A 24,641-nucleotide genomic window follows, 5' to 3' on the forward strand; every position below is an offset into this window, starting at 1 on the left:
TAATATGATGAATATTTTAGTTACTGTTTAAAAACTCAGTCGTCGAACAATGCGTTTGTTCCATCAGTTTATGTTAGCTTATAGTTTAGACATGGGAATTCTACCCCAGCAAAAATTTAAATAGCCTACAATCCAAGTAACAATATGGTAATAGACGTATGCGCACAGTACTTAATTGACGGGCATATTTAATGTAATTATATGAATTGAGATTGTTTTTAAAGTGAATGTATCAAGCTTTTTTATGGAAAAACCTGAAATTTTTACTTTAATGAAAAAAGTTCGTATCTCACAGCACAATACGGGTAATTTACTGGAGATATTTTATTTAATATCAAGACAATGTGAATGGAAATGATATGGTTTAATGGACGCAAATAATTTTTCTAAGTTTATGGCATTTTAAATACAGCGGAAATAAATACGTATCGATCAGCCTCAAACTTTTCGACTTGGTTGCAGTCTCTCCCGCGTTTAACTTAATCAATCATTTACTTCCGCAATGCAAACGCGGGGATACTTGGGTTGCCAGATACAAACTTCAAGGTGGATGGAAAGCCAAGCTAGTACGTTGAGAATACTTTGTTAAGCATCTAATTTGTAATTTATTATTTTGTTACTCTCTTTGTTTGGTTTTTAAAGTTTACGTTTTGTTGCGATCTATAATAGTTATTTTAATGGGGGATTAATATGATTGATTGTGATAAGAAGTTGCAACTGGCAACCTTTACTTTCGCTAAGGCCGTGTGGGAGAATGACGTAGAAATCGCACGTGTTGCGAATTAGGAAGTGACAATTCCTATAGACGGAATATTTAGTTTGCTTTTTGTAAAAACAAAGAGAGAGAGAGAGAATTTTAATACCATGAGCAACGAAGGGTTTGACGCTGCATCTACACAGAGGTCACCACACGGGTAACTGCTATTTTGTGATATATACGGTTAAGTAAAAAAATTTTGGTTTTTTTTCGTGTTATTCAACATGCTATAACACATACAGCCTGTTATAGATTGCGTGGAAACTTTAGGATATTTTTATAATATCATACACCAGTGTTTTAAGATTATGCACTAACTGCGGGTATATTTAAAAGCCGGGACTGGCACTTTCGTTTCCATACAAGCTTTGATATTAAGATCACGTGTCCTGTTTGTTTAAGCACTATTATTAAATTAATCACACATTGTGCGCCTTGATCCTCGGGGATGGAAATGTTTAGTTGCAAGCTTTAGGCATTGTATGACGAGAAACGATGGTTTCCTTTACTACCTTAAAAAAGTTGTACTCCGACAGTTCGGTTATAACACTTATAATACGTTCAGTTGTAGACCTTTTATTGAAATGCCTCAGAATTGTAAATGGCTTGTGTTGAAGCTTTTTCTTAAGTGGTCTCTTGCTTATGTTTTGTATATAATAAAAACGTTTCCTTGGGTAACGCTTGGTTCTGTAGATATTAATGATACTTTCGAGGGCGCTGTGGTGGGAGCCCAGCTTGCGTGTGAGCTTGGGTAGGCTGAGACTGGGTAACTTCATGAGTGATGCAGAATAGCTCTCCGGACTGATTGAAAGTAGTGGTTGATGACAATGGGAGGATTTTTATATTGGCACTACTGGCAAAGATCTGTAGAGATTGACGATAACTGTTTACTGTTCTGGGCATGGTTTGTTTTATGAAAATCCTGCCAAATTTATCTACTGGTCATGATCAGACTTATCTGCTCCAAGGTAATTTAGGTTCCATTTAAAAAAAGTAGTTTATACTTTTTAGGTTTTCTTTCCGTTTCAGATTAGTTTTAAGAGTTTTTGAGCATTTTTATTTCAGTTTATGGTTTTGCTGACTTAATAATATAGCTTGAATTTGTTTTAGGTTTTAAAGAATGAAGCCCTCAAAAGAAAAACAGCACACAACGTATTATGAATAATGGAAAGTCTTTAACACTGTAAACCCTTCTCTCAACCCCTTATAAACACATTTGTGGTGGCAAATTAGTTATCTATTTAATTAAATTAGTTGGGTTCTTTTCCTTAAGCTGAGGTGCAAGCAGGCTAATATCACATTGACTCTGCCGGTTCGCACAAGTGAAATTGGTTGGCTGATTGGCACCTCTGAAGTTGGACTCTAGATGGTTCCACACTGTACTTTCATATTTGTGTCTGGCTTGTTGCATGCCTATTTTTAATCTAATCTCTGTCAAACACGGTTTAAATTTGCGGGGGCATACACAGTTGTGCCAATTTGATACACTTATCATAGACTGCATTAACTGCTGATCATTTGGAGTGGGCTTGCTCAAAGTTTTGATGGCTATGGGCCAAGGTAGACAGGCTGTAATGGATGTTGGGCCGCACATGCTAAAGTTTTATCAAGAACTTCAAAGAGCAAGCTGAGCAGCTTGTAAATGTGTTGTTTGTAATGAATTTGGACTTCTGCTTTCATTTTATTATTTTATTTTTTTGCTGCAGTATTGATTAGATATTTGTTTAGCTAACCAAAAGTAGTCTACGGGAAGTGCAGAATCCTCTTGTCAATGTGAGTATCACAGACTTCATCATGTAGTTTTCTACCCCCCTGATAAACTGGGGTATGTTTTCCTAAAAGTATAGTTGCTAGCATATGCGTTCCGTGCAACTGAATGGTTCAAACTATGTAAGTTGCCAATGGGAGCTTTTCGGAAACATACCCTTGCTTAACTAAGCCCGTTGACAGTCAAATTCCCTGGGAAGACTGGGAAGATGAAAACTGCCGACATTCCCATCACCTCCTCGAGCCGCACCTAATCTATGCAGCTCGCCAGTTTTGCTGATCTCTACTTCGTTCTTCACAATATCTACACTACTTGAAATTTGAATACGCATGTCTATTGCACTTGAAAGTGGGCTGGCATATTTTACATTTGTCTATTATGTAACAGTCTGGGAATTTCAAAACAGCATTTCACTTCCTACTTTTACATACTCAGGAATTATATTTGAAAGAGGGAACAACAGCGTTTGAGATTCACGGAATGTCATTTCCACGTCCTGAATTCTCCTTTTTCAACTATGCCAAGGTAAAGTCACATTTTCTTTCTATAGCACCTTTTGACGCAGCATATAAGCAAACAAAGGAAATTCCGTCATCTGATGCACAAACACACACACATGGACTATGAATGACCATTTAATTTCACGTTCACGGTCACTGCAAGAGAACCACGGTACCTGACTGAACTGAACACTTGTACCTTAAAATGCATGCAACTCAAAAACAAATGTTCAAAAAATAGAGACAAACAAATGTTGTTGTTTTTATTTCAGTATTCGTTAACAGTAATAACTTAGGAAGAGCTGACGATATTGGCTATTTCTCCGCTTCGTTACAAGGTTAACTGTTGCTGTGGTGACAGTCTTTTGTTTTCTGGAAATGGGGACGACTCGTGAAACATTTAGTATGAAGTATATTGTACAATGTGTACTTGTACTAAAATATGCATTCATGAAAAATATTAGTCAATATGTCTGTGTTAAGTGCATCTTAAAAATGTGTGGCTGTTACTTGGGGGGGGGAACCGCCCTTGTCTATAGATTAGCAAGTTAACGTGGAGCCTTGATCTTTATCCTTTTATTCTTGCTTTTACTGTATTCTTCTTTTCAAAAGCGTGTGCCATTAATTGGGTTCAGTTGTAACATTGATCTGACCCAGTGTGTCAAGGATGATTTTAACACATATGGGTTCAAAGTGCGTTCCTCTCAACAACTCCAACTTGAAAATGAAAGGTTGTATGCATGAACCTGTATCCTGTTGCTAGATGAGCCCCCGGTGTATCTGTGAGGCCTTTCATTTAGTTTTGTTTACCCAAATGGGCTTCGTGCACAAATTCTAATGCCTGCAGAGAGAATTGGCTCAAACAAGAGGATAAAACTGATGCCTGGACAACATTGTTGTTATAGCTAACATAGAAGGACTTCAGTAGAAATATTAGGCCTATTTCAGTACTTCCACTGATACATTAAAACCAGCTGTCTGCTATTTTGTAGGTCCTCCTTGTGCCACTAAAACAGCTCTGACCTGTTGAGACATGGCATCTAGAGGACCAACAAAGGTGTTTTGTGGTATCTGTCACATCTAAGCCTTGTAAGTTGTGAACCGGGGCCTCCATGGATCGGACTTGTTATGCCCAACGCATCCTACAGATGCTCGATCAGATAGAGATCTGGGGAACCTTTCTTTCTTATGTTCTTCAAACCATTACTGAAGACTTTTTGCAGTGTGGCAGAGTGCAATATTCTGCTGAACGAGGCCACTGCCATTGTGGAATACCAATGCCATGATGAGGTGTACTTGGTCTGCACCACTGTTTAGGTTAAAGAAACTTCCACATGAATGTGAGGACCTGAGGTTTCCCAACAGAACATTGCCCGGAGTATCACACTGCCTCTGCCAGCTTGCTGCCTTCCCATAATGCATCCTGGTTTCATCTTCTTCCCGGATAAATGACGCACACACCTGGCCGTCCACATGATGTAACAGAAAATGTAACTCATCAGACTAGGCCGCCTTCTTCCATTGTTCCATGGTCCAGTTCTGATGCTCATGTACCTATTGTAGATGCTTTCGGCAGTGGACAGGGGTCTGCACGTGCACTCTGACTGATCTGCGACCACGCAGCAAGCTACGATGCAGTGCGTGTTCTGACACCTTTGTCGTAACCAGCATAAACTTTTTCAGCAATTTGTGCTACTGTGGCATTCTTGTGGAATCGGAGCAGTCGGGCTAGCCCGTGTGCATCTGCGTCCTTTAGGTGCCCATGACCCCCTGTGCATCGGCGTCCTTTAGGTGCCCATGACCCCCTGTGCATCGGCGTCCTTTAGGTGCCCATGACCCCCTGTGCATCGGCGTCCTTTAGGTGCCCATGACCCCCTGTGCATCGGCGTCCTTTAGGTGCCCATGACCCCCTGTGCATCGGCGTCCTTTAGGTGCCCATGACCCCCTGGCCGGTTCCCCAGTTGTTCTTCCTTGGACTGCTTTTCTAGGTCCTGACAACAAGACCTGCCGTTTTGTAGATGCTCTGACCCAGTCATCTAGGCACCACAATTTGGCCCTTGTCAATGTTTCCCTGGGTTTACAGCTTGGGGGGGGGTAGACGGACACTGGCAGGATTCATGGTGTTCATGTCTTTCTTTTAATGACAGCAGTGGTGATTCCACCCATAATACACTGCAGTTAAGGCAAGTGTGACATCAGTTGACAAAGTCCGATTGCGGATGTTTGTCTTGATCTGCAAATACATTAACTGTTAGGCTTTAAAAGCGATAGCTGATAGCTTAAAATAGTTATAGTTTAAAGCAGAAAATCTCATTGTGAAACGTATTTATTACCCTGTTCATGGTTGAGAAGTCCCTCTCACAGTTTACACTGCTGACCGGGTGGTTGACGCGACATATTTTCCGACTCGCGCTCTCTGTCCGCTGGTGGAAGTGTGCTCACCTGTGTGTGCGTGCATGTGTCTGTGCGCGCATGTATCGGGGGGGAACTCTGCCATGCGGGATGCAGAGAGCAGAGGAGAATTGTAAGCACGACCGTGTAGAGACAAAAATGACAAGCTGTTGTGTAAATAAGATGAATTACATAAGGCTATTTAGTTTGTTAGAACATATATAATGTTTTTTGCTTCACTTGTCAGTGGTTTTAATATTATGGCTGATCGGTGTATATTTCTGTATGATGTGCTTGAAGTTATTTCGAAAGCTATCGGGAATATTTTAAAAAGTTGCGATCATTTCAGGGTGCTTCTCTGGTTGCATTCTGGGAGGTTGTTGTTGTGGTTGTTATTATTGCAGCTGACAAACAGAGTTGGATCGGGCCCTGCAGTGAGACACAGCCGCACTGTTGTGGCTCCTGAAAAGGGCCGGCCTGCTCCCCTCTCAGCTTTGTTAACAGGCCTCCTGTTTCTCACAGGGCTGAGACCCAGCCTCTCACTATGAAAAGGGAGGACTACCTGGAGTGGCCTGAATATTTTATGGCGGTTGCCTTCCTGTCAGCTCAAAGAAGCAAGGATCCAAGCTCACAGGTACCCCCCCTTGATCGATCTGGGCCCCCCACCTCTCCTACCGCCCTGTGAGTTGCCTGCTGGCTCCCTTTTTAATATCAGTCCTGCCATTAAATATTAACCTGGCTGACACACTTGCATCAAGTCACTCAATCCTGCATTGCACAGCTAATAAATCATTGGCTGCTGTTTGGGCTTCGCTGGCAGGCAGAGATTTGGCGAAGTAATGAGGGGAACAGCAAGAAAACAAGTGGGGAACTGTGTCCTGCACACGGTTTGTATTTAATGAAGCGTTCTGAACACTGCGTTTTTAAATGTAATTAGTGAATCCAGCACCTTGTCTCAGCAACTGTTTCTCTCAAGGCTGAGAAGAAAAATGGTGAGGTCACCGCAAGAGAACCACGGTACCTGACTGAACTGAACACTTGTACCTTAAGATGTATGCAAACACAAGTCGGCGATCATCTTCCCAGCCATTCACATACTTGAACCATTTTCCAGGAATTATTTTTTTTTTAAATTTTATCGGAATAATTTAACGTGCTAGACCACATTAGACCAGGTCTCCGAGAAGCACGTGGTGAAACATACTCCATTTTATGACAATTGGAGGTTGTACACTTTCTACCAGTACCATCTGAATTGAGTAGCGAAGATGGGGGGGGGGGGCGTTGAATGGGTAAATGCATCAGGAGCCGTAGGGTGTCCGTATTCCCCTCAGCCGTGTCCTATCGCAGCATTGCATTCTCCCCAACACCTGTCCGTATGTCACTAGGCACAGCTGTGAAGGCAGAGACCACATAAGAGAGTTTTCGGCAGACGACCGGCAAGTACAGGGTTGTTAACGGATTGTGTGGCCTGGGCTTCATGGCTTGTTGCTTTCAAGGTGCCAACCAAAACAAAGGGAGGGGGGGACGGGGACTGTTGGTTTGAGCTAAAACTAGTGCGGGTGAAAGGAAATGCGTCTCCCTTATGGCGATGGGAAATGGTATCTTCTCTCAAGTTGCTGTGAAGCTCGATTGTTTATGCATCACAGTAGGTGGTCGGGCTGGTTGCTATTCACCGCGCCGTTTCTCCTCGAGAGTCTATGACCTTGTTGAAGAAATCAGCAAACTGAACAAGAGATACAAGCTATTATTTCTTAAAAGAGAGATGTCTTTCCCCCCACCGCCCACCCTGACTGTGATATATTTCTCTAAAAGACAGCGCATCTCTTCTTTCAGCTGCGGAGCCCCTCTTTGCAGTCAGATTCACCACGGTGTGCCTTTGTGTTTGCGAAAGCCAACGTGAACCTCGCATGAAATCACCACGGGCAGAACATGATTCTGCAGAAAAACACAAAGGCCGCATCTTTTTATCTTAACCTTTTGAGGACATTTTTTCGGGCTGCTTTTGTTTTGGTCGTTTTTGTTTTGTCGAGGAATGTTCGACAGTCTCGCTGCACCTGCCCGTTTCATTTCGCTCTCACTGCGCACTATAGATCAGTCATTGCCACCCAAAGAGAACATGCACATATTTGGGTATTTTGACATAGGCCTGTTGATGTTCGCCAGTTATGGTAGCATGAGGGGGTAAAACCCTTTACTATCTTCTCCATAGTGAGCATCCTTCTATGTTCTTTAGGTTCTTCATAACTCGTTTACTTTACATATTATTAACATGAATATAAGTGCTTTGCCCTTTTTTTTCCCCTCAACTCATCACCCCTGGAATAAATTAAGTCACTTTTAGGTTGGTGCTTGCAGTTAAGAAGCTCAAGCCTTGGCGTTGCTATGGGTGGCTGCCCTTCGCGGCCAGCTTACCCTCACCTAGAGAGAGATAGTTGGGGGAGGAGTAAAGAGAATTTCTCCATGGGGGTTAATAAAGTATTATTATTATTCTTATTATTATTATTATTATTATTCAGTATTTGTGCTGCATTCCTTGCAATATTACTCAGCTGTGTTTCTCCGATGTGGCAGCTTTAGTCGTCCTTAGTTAATGCCAGGTTGCGCAGTGTTTCCCCCACAAAGTCGTCGTAGATTACATTTTTGCATAACCCTCTACCCTCCCTTTGAGAAATGTCTGTCATGTATTTCTTACATGGATGGATGGGTGGATGGGTGCATGCATGGGTGGATATTTTAATAACTCCTCAAAGCATTATACAGTCAATAACTCCTAGTGCTAAATCACTTTTTATGCAGATAATAACCTTGAGATGCACATGGCTTTAAAAAATCTACTTGCTTTTTAGGTTGGCGCCTGCATTGTGAGTCAGGAGAACAAGATAGTGGGGATTGGGTACAACGGGATGCCCAATGGGTGCAGTGACGACCTGCTCCCCTGGAGCCGTGAAGGTCCCGACAAGCTGAACACCAAGTACCCCTACGGTGAGTTCCCTCTCACTGCCTGCCAGTGTTTCGCCAAATTATTACAGTGAGACTTCCCTTTTAAACCATGAGGGTGTCTTTCTGGACCCCGATTTATAATTTAGTCCTGCAGAGGGCGCTGTTCCCTAAAGCTTACGGCTTGCTTCGTCAGGAGCTGAACTCCCTCTCGTTGTGATGCTTTCATGACAGTTTGGTCACAGACAGCCATGTGCACGGTGGTGTACGACAGCTGCTTGAACTGGTCGTTCCAATTATATAAAAACGCACGTCGGCCAAAAAAAACTTGATACTGTTCAGTATGTTCAGTATGTGACCAGTATGTTTCAGTCCACTTCGGAAAGCAGACTTGTACGAATGTTTTTCCAGCTGGATCTGATCCGTTCTTTTGTTCGCCGTTCTGACAATCCTCTCTCACATCCCGCAGAATATGCAGCGCGCTGAGATGCTTGACGTTCTCAAATTGCTGTCATTATTTTCATGTCCTTTCCTATTACTTTTTTCACGTATAGCTGTATCTCTTTGCTGTCAGTAGAAGCGGGTAGATAAATAGCAGCATGGCTTGAATGACTTGAAGTGGATATCAATTTTAACCGGACAGCACTGATTTGCTGCTGAATGCTAAAAACGTTTTCCCCGGAAGAGGGACTGCTCCGGCTTTGGATCCTCTTCAGTTTCCGGTCGCTGGTTTTGAATTAACTAAATGCAAGACATTTAATGTAATTGATTCATGCACATTTAAAAGTTAATGACGGCATTTCTTGGAATCGGGCAGCCGACCCATAATGATTGGCTAGTGGTTTTATTTTTTTCCCTATAATGCTCAGACAGCCGGAGACTTGGATCTGCTGTAGGAAGCATATGCTTCTGCAGTTTGGTGGTTCACTTCTCTTATGCGATGGGCTGCTTGTACTGGAAAAGTCAGCGGCGTGGATGGGGGTTACAAGGTCGGCGAGTTCACAAATGCTCGTGACTCGCTAATGAAGGCCTGTCCGGCACTGACGCTGAACAGATGTGCCAGCGATACCCGCGTCACCAGTGCTTAAACGCCACTCCGCCCAAAGTGTGGGCCGGTGACCCAGCGGCTGCTAACCACACAGTGGCAGCTGTGCTCTGCTCAGCTTCTAGGCCAAAGGAAGTTCACTTTTCAGGCAGAGAGAACCTGGGACCTTTGCGGCATTTAACAATGATTGTCGCGGGGAAAATGCACACCCTGGAATTCCGGATAGCCGGTTACCTTGTTTGGCAGCTCTTTTTTTTTTTTTCTGGAGGTCTATCTTGTTGGTCTCTAAAATACAGGCCTGTATGTAAGCCTTAAATAAAGGCCTCTCGAATGTAGTGGATTTCTGATTGTAATTGAGGTCAGTTTTGGGCACCTGCTCACAGCGTCAGAATGCTTGTTCTTTGTGGCATGATGCTGAAAACACCTGCTGTCACAGAGAATTGTAAAATCACACAGAATCATTTATATATATATATAAAAACAACAAGCCCTGGCAATGCCTCAGCCATTATTTGGATGATGAATTGGCCACATACTGGAATTAATTGGGAATTGCTTTAATGGAGGTCTGTTTTTCTGGAATGGAGCACTGTTTTAAATGAATTACTTTCTTTGCTTTACATTGGTGAGGCGTTAGATAGGATGTGTTCTCCATATTGCATTGGTGCATCTCTTAAGGAGATGTTGAGACTATTGCCTATTTCTTTGCCTAATATACTAATTTGATTATAATTATCTAATGAGTATTTCCCGAGGTTAATGAGAAACGTTAAATGTCTATTCATCAATGTACTGCTGAGAGAGGCTGTATCTGCTTTGCTGCTTTGTGTCTCCCCCTTCACTGTCGTTGTTTACAGTTCTATCTGCATGATGAACGATTTCTTTTATTGTACATGGAGATATGTGATGCTGCCCCCTATGCTTTCTGTAGTGTATTGCATCCTGTCAGCAAACATCAGTGGTTTTTCATAGTCGTCGTTCTCAACTAACCATCACAGCCCTAGTAATGTTTCCTCATAGTTTTTCTGATTTGTTCTCTTGCTGGTTTTTCGTCCTGTCCAGCTGCTGCTTTTCGAAGCCTGATTTTTATTTTTTTTTCCGTTATCCCGTGTCCCAAAACCCACCCGTCGATCGGCAAGTCGTCACATGCCCCAAAAACAGAAACTGGTATTTGGGCTTGTAAATATTGTTGCAGCCCCTTCTCAACCGGGTAATGGGTTCTAGGTGTTGGCAGTAAGCCGTCGCCCCATTTAGCCGACGCCAGTCCCTGTGTCGGATGCATGGTAGTTTTCTGCAAAGGATTCTTCAGCACTAACCAAGCACCTCCGTGTGTCCCCACAGTGTGCCACGCTGAGCTGAACGCCATCATGAACAAGAACTCCTACGATGTCAAGGGCTGCTCCATATACGTGGCCCTGTTCCCCTGTAACGAATGCGCTAAGCTCATCATCCAGGCAGGTGAGGTGCCACCGCTCCACCCCCCCGGCATGCTACATCTCATGTCCCTTCAAAGCCCCTCCCCACCACCCCACCATGTGACGTTCTTGGCGCCATGTTACTTCAAAACACAGATTTAATTGCTTTGTCTGATGACTCTCGGGAGGTTGTTTGCTCTGGGTAATGTTCCTCGACAGGTTGCCGACAATGCAGGCCGCGCGCGATGCATCTAATTGGCGTCAGTGTGCCCGTGCTGTCGTGGGGCACCACGTTTACCCCCGCGCAGATCACATGAAAGGGGGTTGCTGTATAATAAACAACTCCCATGGTGTCAGTGGCCCACAGAGTCAAAGGAATGGTCCCCCAAAGCACTTTTTTATTAAATTAAAAATTCTAATCTGCATCCTGTCCGTGGTGCTTTCCCTGTGCCTCCTGGGATTGGCTTCTGGCTCACCGCAAACCTGGATAAGCGCTTATGGAAGACGGATGCGGGGATGAAAATTGAATTTGCTTTAAAGCTGTGATGTAAAAAGACAGGGTATTTATTTTTTCCTGCCTGCTCCCACGATCCCTTGCAGCTGGAATCAAAGCCCATTGTCTGGAAGCCTCCAGAAGCCGCGTGATGAGATGGGGCTGAAGTGGCCCGCTCTTTTCGCGGGAGAAGTTGTTCAGCTTCTCCTCTCCGTGCCGTGGGGGCTGGAGCTCCGTGGGGGCTGGAGCTCCGTGGGGGCTGGAGCTCCGTGGGGGCTGGAGCTCCGTGGGGGCTGGAGCTCCGTGGGGGCTGGAGCTCCGTGGGGGCTCTCCCTTCATTAGGAAGCAGTTTGTCGGTGCACCACCCCTCTTGAATCCACTGGCATGTATCCATTATAGTGGCCTCTTGTATGCTCACCAGATGCAACAGACAAAGTGCAGGTTTTTAAAAATTAAGGCTCACCACACACTGGGCAGGTATGTGGCCGAACGATTTATTTATTATGTATTATTTTGATCCCTGTACATATTTAACCCCATTCTATGAAGTTTAAGGAAAAATGTCTTATAAATTAATTATGTTTAAGGTTTTTTTTCCCCCTTCACTTCTGGGAGTGATGGAATGGAAACTGATGGGCTTTAACATGAACAAGTGCATTTTTGAGCAGCTGCATCTCAAGTGTCTCTGTCTGCAGGACTGTGATGGTGGGCGCTGTGAGCCTTCATATCTACGGTCTAGGACTGTGATGGTGGGCGCTGTGAGCCTTCATATCTACGGTCTAGGACTGTGATGGTGGGCGCTGTGAGCCTTCATATTTACCGTCTAGGACTGTGATGGTGGGCGCTGTGAGCCTTCATATTTACCGTCTAGGACTGTGATGGTGGGCGCTGTGAGCCTTCATATCTACGGTCTAGGACTGTGATGGTGGGCGCTGTGAGCCTTCATATTTACCGTCTAGGACTGTGATGGTGGGCGCTGTGAGCCTTCATATTTACCGTCTAGGACTGTGATGGTGGGCGCTGTGAGCCTTCATATTTACCGTCTAGGACTGTGATGGTGGGCGCTGTGAGCCTTCATATCTACGGTCTAGGACTGTGATGGTGGGCGCTGTGAGCCTTCATATTTACCGTCTAGGACTGTGATGGTGGGCGCTGTGAGCCTTCATATCTACGGTCTAGGACTGTGATGGTGGGCGCTGTGAGCCTTCATATTTACCGTCTAGGACTGTGATGGTGGGCGCTGTGAGCCTTCATATTTACCGTCTAGGACTGTGATGGTGGGCGCTGTGAGCCTTCATATCTACGGTCTAGGACTGTGATGGTGGGCGCTGTGAGCCTTCATATCTACGGTCTAGGACTGTGATGGTGGGCGCTGTGAGCCTTCATATTTACCGTCTAGGACTGTGATGGTGGGCGCTGTGAGCCTTCATATTTACCGTCTAGGACTGTGATGGTGGGCGCTGTGAGCCTTCATATTTACCGTCTAGGACTGTGATGGTGGGCGCTGTGAGCCTTCATATTTACCGTCTAGGACTGTGATGGTGGGCGCTGTGAGCCTTCATATCTGCGGTCTAGGACTGTGATGGTGGGCGCTGTGAGCCTTCATATTTACCGTCTAGGACTGTGATGGTGGGCGCTGTGAGCCTTCATATTTACCGTCTAGGACTGTGATGGTGGGCGCTGTGAGCCTTCATATCTACCGTCTAGGACTGTGATGGTGGGCGCTGTGAGCCTTCATATTTACCGTCTAGGACTGTGATGGTGGGCGCTGTGAGCCTTCATATTTACCGTCTAGGACTGTGATGGTGGGCGCTGTGAGCCTTCATATCTACGGTCTAGGACTGTGATGGTGGGCGCTGTGAGCCTTCATATTTACCGTCTAGGACTGTGATGGTGGGCGCTGTGAGCCTTCATATTTACCGTCTAGGACTGTGATGGTGGGCGCTGTGAGCCTTCATATTTACCGTCTAGGACTGTGATGGTGGCCGCTGTGAGCCTTCATATTTACCGTCTAGAGCTCTTTCAATAGAAACGGTCACCTGTGGACCTTGTTTATTCAAATCAATGACACAATTTTTCCAGATTATCCAGGTCATTAGCTTTAATTCCCCCCCCCAGTATTTGAGGGTGTAAGAAACCTGCCAGAGTTGTTTTTAGAGCAATTTGGTTTCTCAAACTCTGCAGATCCAGTGGAAGTTGGAATTGGTTATCTTTTCAGCAGCCATTTTTTTTTAAAGATCTTAACATACTGAACAAGTGTTAAGTAAATGTGATTTTAGGGGAATCTGTGTTTTTGCTGGTGGTCTTATGTCATTTCCACGTCATAAAAGCATATTTTATAGGCTCGCGACACAGCTGCTTGTAAATTGGTGGATCAGAAAGCCGTGTTCCCCAGCTATTCATTAAACAAAAATTCAGACGTGAAATATATGACAAAACAGTATGGAGAAGTGGATCGCTGTGTGAGTGTCATAAAGAGAGCAAGCCGAATGAAATAACCCTACATATGGTGTTGCTTAAGTAAAATATATATACATACACTTGGGGAGGGAGGAGATGAAATAGCAGAAACGCCACATGGAAAAGGGTTTCTGCTTTGCAGTAACTGAATTTCGCACTTAAAATTAGGTTAGCACTTGCCTTGCTGCTCTGGGGCCAGCGTTTGAGTCTTGGGTTTCCACTGGGATCTTCAGTTACCCCCCCCCCCCCCACCCAGTCCAGTAACATCCTAAGGTGAATTGGGGTTGCCAGATAATTAAGTGTTAATGTGTGGGTGTGGTATGTGTACGGTCCAGGGTGGGTTGCTATCCCATCCTGGGTTGTTGCCTGCCTTGTGCTCATAGCTTTCGGGATGAGATCTGGACCCCCGCGACGCTGCATAGGTCAAGTTGGTATAGAGGATGGATGGATGGACAATTGCATATGCAGCTGCATATGTTAAGGTGTAGTAGGTTAAATGCCAAATGGTTCCTACTGGCAGAGGAAAAGCGCCATGAAAAACCATGGCAGTATATACCAGACTTGGACAAACTGTATATACCAAACAGTATATACCAGACATGGACAAACTGCATCAGCAAGGGGAACAGAGGTTGCAAGATGAAGCTCAGCAACAGGGATAGCCCTTAAAAAAAACCACAGAACTGAATCAGCACCTCTGTGACCCATTCCAACAAAAGCCTATGTTGTGTGATTCACAAAGCTGGAATAGGGGCCAGAGCTGCTGTTTGGAAACCACTTGTATCGAAGGCCATTGCACAAGGACTCATGACCAGGAGTTCTGGACACCTGAGCAAGGTTTTTTTTTTTTTTTTTTTTTTTTTTTAAATAGTATGGCCTGTTCTTTCACAGCGCCAGTTGTTTATGGCAGCCGTCTTGTGGAAATCATTAGGTCCAATGACTTTGAATGGTTGTACAACTAAGGCATTTTAGGTCGTTTCCCAGGATAAGATATGGTGCAAACACTCTTCTCCCAGTATGTTCTCAGATTCGTGGATGACAGTGACTGCATACAGACTGCAATGCTAAACAGATTCAGTAGTTTCTTCAACACTAGTTGAAGGAAAATACCCTCCATGGACTATCCAATGATATCTAAACATCATGGTGCCTTTTATAGGACATTTGGAGTATAGAAAACACAATTTAAGAGAGATTGATACCTCCGTCATCTTAAAATGAGCTACAGGCTTTACAAGTGTGATGATTCCAAGAAGCGTTAATGTTGTCCTAAAAACAAAAGGTGGTGAACTTTTTATTAGGTCTTAAATATTAATACTGATGTTTCCCTTATTTTGTCCACCTCCTAAGTATTTCACATATAACTACTTTGTATTGTTCTTTTTTAAAAAAAGAAAAAATAATAAAAATACCCGTGAATGTGTTTTTGTCAATGTATGAGGTACATTATTAGGTGAATTATTAGTGCTACTGTCTGTCTATAAAAAAATTTTGCGATGTGTTTTTTGCTAGATTTATTGTTAGGAAAAGTCACACTGGTATACTAAAGTTTAGTTTTGAGGGATGTTTGGGCAGTTTTGCTCAGGTCCTGTCACAAATGAAAATTACCCAGTTAATGATTTATATAGAAAGGTAAAAAAAAAAAAATGTGTGACAGAGAAATGGACTTTGGTTCCCCCAGATCATATTTTCAGGTCTTAACGTTACAATTTCTCTCCTGGTGCAGCCCAGCCCCTGGAGGAAGTTCGGTGTGCATTAGAGGCCCAGAAATGCACCCCCCCCCCCCGCCCCGTCCTTTAGAATGACCCATTCAGAGCCAGCTTTACAAGGGACCTCAGAATAATTTTCAGCAATTTTTTTTTCTTCATTCTTTAGTGAAGTAATTTATTCAGCTGGTTATGCTTTGAATTGAAACTGTCTTAACGAATCAGGTTGCCCTTTTTTATCAGTATGTTTGGTTGCTATATGTATTTTTTTTTTTAGAGATGCTAAAGAAAATTAAATCCTTGGTTCCTGCCATGTAAAGATTGCCCCCTTCACCCCCGCCACTACCTTGTATTTTTTATTTTTGTTCTTGTCTGATTTAACTGTTTTCAGCAATTGCCACCACAGTCTTCTTCAGCCACGGTTATTTAAATGCTCGCTTCCCTGTCTTTGGGCTTTATTTCATTTCGAGTTGATGGGATTGATAATCACAACCTGTCACAATCACTTAGCGAATCATTATCCTTGAAAAGGCTGTGGAATAATTAGCACGGTGAAAATGATAAATCTCTCTAAACCCTCTGTGAACCGGGAGTTCCATCTGTAGCGAGAGCCAGCTTTGTTTTTGGTGAGGTGGGCCTTGCCATTCAGGAAAATAAATTACGTGAAATTATAGGCTTGCGAGGGAGAATGAAGAGCGTGCAAAACACCCATTGCTCTACAAAGTCATTTTATTATGGTTCAGTCGCCTCTACTTATAATCTAACATCTTTTTGGTGCAGTTTTGTGTTTTGCGCCCACCTAGATTCCTGCACCTTTTGTTTACACATCCATTAGCTATTCTGCCGTCCTCGTTTACCTTCATCGCCCTTCGGATTTTCAATAGTCGTCTTCCTCACGTCGTCTCTCTGATAATGCTCTTCACTGTGACCTTATGAACGTCGACACAAGCACCCAGGCCTGGGGAAACTAAACAAGTGGTGGTTTTGCCCCCGAAGTTCTCTGCGTCCACAGCGTCCGCTGGTCTGAGAGCTTCCCAGTAAGTTTTGTTTTCCAGAAATTCGCCCTTTTCTGTTATTTTATTTATCTTTTTTTTTTTTCCTCATGCTGTTTGACCCCCAACTGTTCAGAAGCATTTCTACCCTTGGGAAGTGAGTGGGAGTTTTCCTTAGTGCAGAATAAAAAGATGTAAATCCGTTCAAGGGTCCCCGGTGGTTCATTATTAAGGTTCTTTTTGGAGGGTATAGTATCCCTGCCATTGTCATCCACACACTGTGGGGAAAGGCTTGCCCTGTACAATGGGCTTTTCTTTACACTGTAGGCATATCATTATTTACACAAAACACTCCAGCCTTTGGCAAGATAGAAACAAAATTTCTCTATGTATTTTATATATATTTTTCTTCAGTGTCACCCAATTAATTCCCATTTAATCAGCAAAGATCAGTGGAAAATCTTTTTTATAAGATTCCATCACAGTGAACAATAGGAGCAAAGTAGGAGCAAAACCTTTGTAACTGTGTGTGGATGTTAATGTCTGGACTGTAGCTGTGTGTTTGGTAGGTGGTTTAATTACTCGGACGTAGTTACTTGTTGAGCGAAAACACCGAAATGGTGTGAACGTGGTGCCGTGCTTTAAAGCGGTTGCTTGAGCTGAGATGCATCTCTATTGAAAGGGCCCGATTCTGTTCTTCAGGACCTGCTCGGGCTACGGATGCTGCGTGCCATTTCGTTTGCCTCGTTTGCAGGTGTTTGTTTGTTTGCCAGCCACAGGGGCTTCCTGAACATACAGATCGGTGGCCCATCCAAGCCTCACCCTCCGTACGGCCCGTCGGGAAGTCTGCTTGGAGGGGGAACGCCCAGCTGTTCTACAGAGCTCTCCGCTTTACCATGAGATATTTACTTTTGAACCCGAATGGCAAAAGTGGGTTTTTGTGAGCCGGTGGTCTGCGATTAATCGCCTGGCATTATTAATGTAGGAATACAGCTTAAGAAGCAGCTTGATACAGATAGTTTTGTGCAGTTTACCTGCTGTTTTGATGAAGGCTCATACTCAGCTGGAAAAGATTAGTCATCGGTATGACACTGCACAGCTTTGGAGTGACATTCATTATATCATACCCCCTGCATTCTTAAATGCACCTGCTCATTTTTTAATTATTTTTTTTAATCTATTTATTTATTTGAGATTAAGCTTTTACTGTTTTTCCAGGCACGTATTTATTGATTTTCTGTACTTAATTGATGTATATTCATGTAGAAATATACTGAAGTTATAATTACAAAAAGCTTCATTATTATTTTTGTCGTTTGTCAGTGTTCCCTTGCCGTCAGTGTTTAAGAATTTCATTGATTCCCGTGCAGCAGGAATCGAGATGTTTGAAGAGCCGCCGGTCTCCATTTTCAGCGTTTTGCACAATGTCCAATTAGTCAGCCAGTCGGCTCGTAAGACAACAGGCAGTGACGAGCAATGACTTAGAATGTTAAAACGTTACCGTGTTCAGAGACGTTGCGTTAAATAATTTTAGTATTCATCTGAAAGATATTCAAATACTCAGGATTTTTCTGGTTTTGAAATGAAATCTGTAGCTAGCTAATAATTATAAAACCAAAGCCAAGTGTGACTATCTAGTAGTGCTAATTGCTAATTAATTCATTCAGGGTACTTAAAATGGATTATTTAATGGCTTATTCAGCCTAATAACTCAGAATTTTTTGTGTTATTTTCTTTATTGGAGTGGCATGGTGCCTCTGTGGGTGGCACTGCCTCCAGCAGTAGGGGGCGTGTGTGTGTGTGTGTGTGTGTGTGTGTGTGTCTGTGTGTCTGTGTGTGTGTGTGTCTGTGTCTGTGTGTGTGTGTGTGTGTGTGTGTGAGAAGATTATATTACATTGCGGGGACCAAATGTAAACTACTTCATACATCCATCTTCTGTCTGCTTATCCTGGTCAGGTTCGTGTGGAAACCTAGTGCTTATCCAATGCAGCACATTTCACATGAGCGGGGTACAGCCCGGAGGGCATGCCAGTCCATTGTAGGACATATGCATGCATCCAGTCATACGCTATGGGCAATTTACAGATGGCAGTTACCCTAACTGCATGTCTTTGGACTGTGGAAGTAAACCAGAGTAGCTGGAGGACACCAGCATGACTGAGGACCTGCAAGCTCCACATGCACACCGAAGGCAAAATCCAAAATCCCGACCCTGGAGCCACCCCTAGTCAACGCTTCAAAAAACGTCTTGGGATTGACTTGGATTGCTGTTTCTGACAGCCGAAATTGAATATTCAGAATATTTATGCGATGCAAGTATGTGTAAATGACCAATCATAATGCCAAGAAGTGATGCAGGCTGTGAGATTTATGCCACCCCCACCATAATGATTATTTAAAGGCCAGATAAGCGATTAGACCAACGCTTCATAGAAAGCCGTCAAAGAAAATGTTACTGATAATGACTCGAGCTTAATTATTGCAGACATGCTCTTGATCTTGAGCCAATAAGCTAGGTCTCTGTTTAGCTTTTCACACCTCATTACTAACTCACGGGGTCAAATGCTAAGCTGAATGTAGAAATTACATATACTGTGGGCTTTCTCTTTTGTACAGGCAGCACATTCATTTGTAAGGTGTGGATCTTACAAATAGTTACTGTGCTTTCAGAACCTTGTTCTTACCCACACAGGCCGCTTTGACACTCAAGTGAGTTTTCAGTCCTGCTCCTGAGCTAAAAGTTCCCCTGTCCTCCATCAAAATCACAGCTCGTGTCCCCTAGCAACCCAGCCCTGAACAATTCCCTCCACCACACGCTGGCAAGTTTTAAGTTTCGCCCTCAACTTTTCTTCATGCTGTTCAGTAATGGCTGGTGCCCTTGGAGAGCATGGAGTGGGTGGCGTTTCGCGTTTGTGGCATCTCACCGCACAGTTACCGACAAGCAGCCGCTATGCTTTAAGCCTACCGAAAACCTAAAAGGCTTCCTTTTGATGCGTTACTCTTTAGCGTCTACATATCTTTAATTTTACCCAATAAATTATTATTTTCTCAAGAATTCACTGTTTTGGGGGAAAGAATCAAAAACATTTTGCCCCCACGATACTGGTCCAGACAGGGATGCATTTTGTATGTTGTTTTTTCTTCCTTTTCTTTGATGTATTGGGAACATAATGTTGAGGTCCTTAGTACTTAAGGTTCTTAGTTTGTCATCTGAAGGTTATGTACCTGCTGAGGGGACTGCATAGGAGCGGCCAGCTGTTTGACTTCAGCCGAACCTCTGCCCTTTTTCACCTCTTTCCTGTTCCCCGGTGAAGATGGGTGCTCCTCAGTTCCTCTGCATCTCCTAACGAGCGTAAATGTTGCTCTCTCATCCTTTCTGGGGAATAACTAACACTCGTAAAATGACCACGTGTCTCCGTTACGTGTCTCTCACTTTTTGTCCCTGTTACAGTGATGGCTTTGTCTTCTTCGTGTAACAGTCCTCTCTGCTCATAGTGTCCTACCAGGCTGTCAGGAACATAACTGATGTTCCTCTGTGTTTACCTGCAGGTATAAAGGAGGTGATTTATTTATCAGACAAGTACCACGATAACCCTGAAATGACTGCCTCGAGACGCCTCTTTGACATGGCGAGGGTCACATGCAGGTGGGTAACTAGGCTGTGTAATTGCTTCCTTATCATCTGCCAGAGCCCCACATATGTAAATGTATATACACACATCCATTGATTCTTTTGTTCTGTCTTGGGAACCACCCACCCTGCAAATGAATGGATTTTTCTTTACCCACGATTCAGTGCTGCTGGGGTGAAGGCAGGCCAGGGGGAGTGGGTGTATTGAAATAGAATCCTAGTTTTTGCCTGATGCAGTGATAAATATGTATAATATAATGACTGCTTGAAAGAATCAACTACTGAAAAGTTAACTTTAAACTCTTCTTAACTTTTAATCTGTTCCGTGTCTTTGCTATAGTATGAAGCATAGGGAAAAATAATTTTGTTTGCCCTATTAGTCGTAAATAGCAGCTTGCAGGATTCTGTATATACAAAAATTACATTACTTCTTCCTTTTTATTTGAGTCAAGACAATATTGAAGTGTATTTAACTCTAGGCTTTCTGTAGGTGTTTGTTTTGTCACATAAGTTTAAAAACTTGGCCCCAGTCATAACAATTGTTACCATGGAAATATGTGTCGATTTGATGTCTTTCTGTTTGTCCATTTTTATGGTACATCGTGCATAATGGAAAATTTTTGGGGCCAGACCTCTGCATTATGGCAGGAAGTACGTTTTTAGATTACCTTTTTTGTTTTAATATCACTTAGCCAAAATGTTGAGTTGTTGTTTTTTGTACCTCTCTTTAAAAACAACCTCTCATGACATAATAACTCAACATCTGAAGTTTATATTAATCCTTTGTGTTGAAGCAATGAGTAAAGATTAATGTTGTTTTTTTGGTGCATACCCCTCACGCATTAAAGATAATACAACGTTATATGTTCAGTCCCCTATTTTAGATAATCAGGAGTAACAGATTAAATTTTAAAGTGTTTTTTAAAATGCTTCGACAGTCCTCAGAATATTTTTAGGTGTCTGTTATAAACTGCTAGTGTTTTTTTTTTTTTTTGCCCAAATATTTAGATGACAGAATTTTGATATAGTTTGTAATTCCAGACATTCATACAGACACATTGCAGTGTTGAAATTCATACCAGTTTAACAAATCAAGCAAATCAAAAATCGGCAAAACGGATCAAGAAAATAAATGTTTTCACTGCCTTGATGGAGTGAGCTTTGCCTCGCTCTGTCAAGACTGAGAAATCGGAAACTGATTGTCCAGCTTTGATGTAGTTCATTCTAAGTATCGGAAGAGGAATCAAGCAGATAGATTTCACATATGCTCTGTGACGAGTCTTCAGCATTCACGCGATGTAGCTGTTTGCTCCGTTTGCCTTCATCTTCCCGTAAGTGTTACCCGCATAAAGCTTGAATTAAACGTTTCCGAGGAGAAATGCTACAAGTAATCTAAAAAGTAGTGCGATGAGCTCTGGAAGGGACGAAGGTGTGTAAATGCATATTTAAAATGGGACAAAAGCTTGGGAACTTCAGGGAGACCCTGCCACCCCCTTCCAGCCGAGCAGCTCACGCCGACTCCTCTGCAGCCAGAGCGGCAGCGTAGTGGGTCGGCACTCGCCTCCACCGAGCGGCTCGAGCCAGGCTGGCGCTTGGCGTGGGGTGTAATGCTGTTGACTGATGTTGGGCAGTGTGACCCCGGTGATTAATTCCGGGAGATTGCATGTCCTGACTTCCCTCTCGTTCCCCAGCGTGTCGCTCCATAATTGGTTCTTTCACAGATCCGATATGCTGGAGGACATCGAGGTGAGAGGTTGTGAATTTAAAGACGTTCCTCATCTATATCTGGAGGAGAAATTGAAACCAGCTGAAAATGAGAAAATAAAATAACAAAGATGACTAATTTTTTGTCACTTTCTCTCCCCCTTCCCTTCTTATTTTCATTTTTTTTTTATATGTTTTCCAGGCAGTTTGTGCCAAAATGCAGCAAGATTGTCATTGATTTTAATTCAATTAACCAGACAGCAATGGGCAGTATGAGAAGTCCAACCACTCACCTTAAATAGCTAGAGCTTTCAGCCCCTTCATGTCGCACATCTGCAGAAGAAATTACTCCGTATGTCTCCTCATCAAAAGTGCTGTACGGAGATGTATCCTGTGTCCTCAATTTGAAGAGTGTGTTATTAGCTGGGTGAGGTTACTTTTAATGCCTTTGGCCTGACACTATACTGTTTCCTATCATTCACTCTAAGCACCTTTTTCAGTTCTAATGGCAGTTAAAATGGGTATTTTAATGAATGTGTCTTAATGAAAATGTATACAATTAATGCAGGTGTAGACATTCACCTTTAAATGTATTTTTGTGTGTGTTACATTGTGTCCACTTAACTGTGCCATTAAATATGTATGGGTAAAGCCAAATGTTTTGCAAAATTATTATTATTTTTTCCCTGCTTGGACTTTTGTTGCTTCTGTGAGTGAGCACAGGTGTGCACTGCCTTTCATCAGCCAGGCAGATCTGATAAGGATGTCGTTTTCTAATGATGTTGTGGTCCCGAGTGAATCCAGAAAATCTTCCTGAGCCGTGGATAGACTGTCACTGTGGTGGAAATTCATGTCAGTGTCACTCTGTGTGCGCACATCGATCTTCACCGGATTCAGTTAAGTTTCGGTTCATCCGAAAAAAGTTGTTGCTTAGAAACTGCGGAATTGAAAGTTCTGATACTTGGCTTCTGCTCAGCTGATGGTCTTAATCATAAAGACGAATTACTGGCAAGGTAACACAAGGTAACAGTTCTCCCAGCTGTGGGCCTTTCGTTGCTTATCAGGCTCATTTGAAGTTTTTGGATTTTCACCATATGAAGTCACTAATTTAAATTTCAAAACAGAGCAAAAAAGGGGACTGATTTCTGTTCTCTCCTGATTACCTGATTTTTGGAAGTTCCTGAGATATTGAACCTGAGCATACAAAACTGGATATCTTTCTCATTTGCTTACTGAAGAAAGTAAATAACTGGTATGATTAATATGGTCAAATCGGCAAGTTAGGCGTACTCACCTCAACAGTTCTACAAGGATCGGATAAATTGCAGCAGGTTTTAATTCTAAGCTTATCCACCTTTTAAATATTCGCAGTTGCAACTTTTATCTCTGATGTTCTGCTTTGTTAAATTTTCTTTTTTCTCCTTTCTAAACTTTCCTCATATAATCGATTTTTGGCTGGCTTTATTCATTTAACCAGTAATCCATATTTAATTTATATTGGAACGTTGGTTGGTTTTTTGAATATATACATATATAAATACGCTTCTGTGATACCGCTTCTACATGTATGGAGTGATTGTACTGCTTGCGTTCCAGTTGTTAAGGAATTACTCTCTTGGCTGTGTGCTTCCCGAGCGCCGTCTGTTCTGTGGCTTCTCTTCAGCTGACTCCCGACTTCTGGTCAGTCCGCTGATGTGTGACTTTTTGCTCAAAACCCTGAAATATGAATCCAGGCACTTTGCATTGTCAGGTATCCAAAACGTCACACATGCTATTTAAAAATCTGCTTCAATGGTTATTTACATTTTTTTTTTTTCCCCCCTTCAGTCCCAAGCTGGTCCACCTTCTGCATTTTTGGAAGATGCATGTGATGGAATCAAGAAATGTTTTGTTGAATAGGTCATTACTTTTGGGCTATATTCTGTTGTTATTATGCAATTAAGACTTCCAAAGAGCTGGGCTGATTTTCATTTAATTGTTCCAACTTAAGTGTGAACACACAGCTCAATGAAGTCCGGGTTAGATGCCAGCTCCGTCACCCCTTGCATAGTTTGATCTTGTGCTCTGTTAAAATAAAGAAATAAACTTTTTTTTTTTTTAAAGAATAGAAATAATGGAATGACTCACCTGCTCAGGGCTCATTTTTTTTCCAACTAAATTGTCAGCAAATTAAATAACATTAGATTTGATCTTTCACTGTGTTCACCTCCCATCCTTAAAGCCTGAATCAGGTCATCCATCTTCCAGCCACTTTTCTTGGTTGGGGGGCCTGGAGTCTATCCCAGGCAGCACAGGTTACAAGTCTGGAGGGCACCCCAGCCAGGATTCCAGTCCAGCACGGGGCACATGCATGCACACAATCTGTGGGCTATTTAGAGACGCCAATTAGCTTAACTGCATGTCTTCGTGCTGCAGAAGGAAGCCTGTACAACAAGGAGAGGACTCGCAGAACTTCACACACGCAGAGCAGAGGCGTGTTTCAACATCCAGACGATGGAGGCGTGAGGTGACAGTTCTACACATGCTGTCAGTATTTTTTACAGATGAAGAACAGTGAAATTCAGCTTTGTGCTCTGCTGCCTGTCAGCTCGCGCTTCCCTGAACTACTGCAAAAAAAAACAAGGACGGTTTTGCTCGTCTTACGGTGGAGGTGTGTGGCTCAGTGAGTTACGCTGTTGTGCTCGTGGTCAGCAGAGCACCGGTTCAAATCACGATTTCACTGTTGGGCCATTGAGCAAGACCCTTAACCCCAGTTTCTCCATGGATCACATGACGCTGCTTTTTCATTTGTACTCGCTTGAATAAAAGTGTCTGGTAAATAAAATGCTAATGCACTATA

At 43.0% G+C, this 24,641-nt stretch overlaps 1 protein-coding gene across 5 annotated transcripts; it reads left to right on the forward strand.

The window, feature by feature from the left end:
* The first annotated feature begins 514 nt into the window (after positions 1 to 514).
* Positions 515 to 24,641, forward strand: dctd (dCMP deaminase). 5 transcript variants are annotated; one of them, XM_023814747.2, is made up of 6 exons: positions 515 to 566; positions 5,939 to 6,050; positions 8,266 to 8,401; positions 10,743 to 10,859; positions 20,017 to 20,113; positions 24,218 to 24,641. In XM_023814747.2, exons 2-6 carry the CDS (start codon positions 5,961 to 5,963, stop codon positions 24,357 to 24,359), a joined length of 582 nt encoding a protein of 193 aa, XP_023670515.2. In that variant the 5' UTR covers positions 515 to 566; positions 5,939 to 5,960; the 3' UTR covers positions 24,360 to 24,641. The 5 variants fall into 5 exon arrangements, with proteins under 5 accessions (XP_023670515.2, XP_023670514.2, XP_023670510.2 ...); XM_023814746.2 differs by lacking the exon at positions 515 to 566 and adding an exon at positions 670 to 940; XM_023814742.2 differs by lacking the exon at positions 515 to 566 and adding an exon at positions 725 to 914.

The sequence above is a fragment of the Paramormyrops kingsleyae genome, chromosome 12 (genome assembly GCF_048594095.1).
Source record: "Paramormyrops kingsleyae isolate MSU_618 chromosome 12, PKINGS_0.4, whole genome shotgun sequence".
Classification (NCBI taxonomy): Eukaryota; Metazoa; Chordata; class Actinopteri; order Osteoglossiformes; family Mormyridae; genus Paramormyrops; species Paramormyrops kingsleyae.

Excerpts from the sequence above, each read along its gene's own strand:
- dctd (XM_023814742.2), top strand. The coding sequence starts at position 865 with ATGAGCAACGAAGGGTTTGACGCTGCATCTACACAGAGGTCACCACAC. Across the intron at positions 6,051-8,265 it reads GCAAGGATCCAAGCTCACAG|GTTGGCGCCTGCATTGTGAG; the intron begins GTACCCCCCCTT and ends CTTGCTTTTTAG. Across the intron at positions 10,860-20,016 it reads TAAGCTCATCATCCAGGCAG|GTATAAAGGAGGTGATTTAT; the intron begins GTGAGGTGCCAC and ends GTTTACCTGCAG.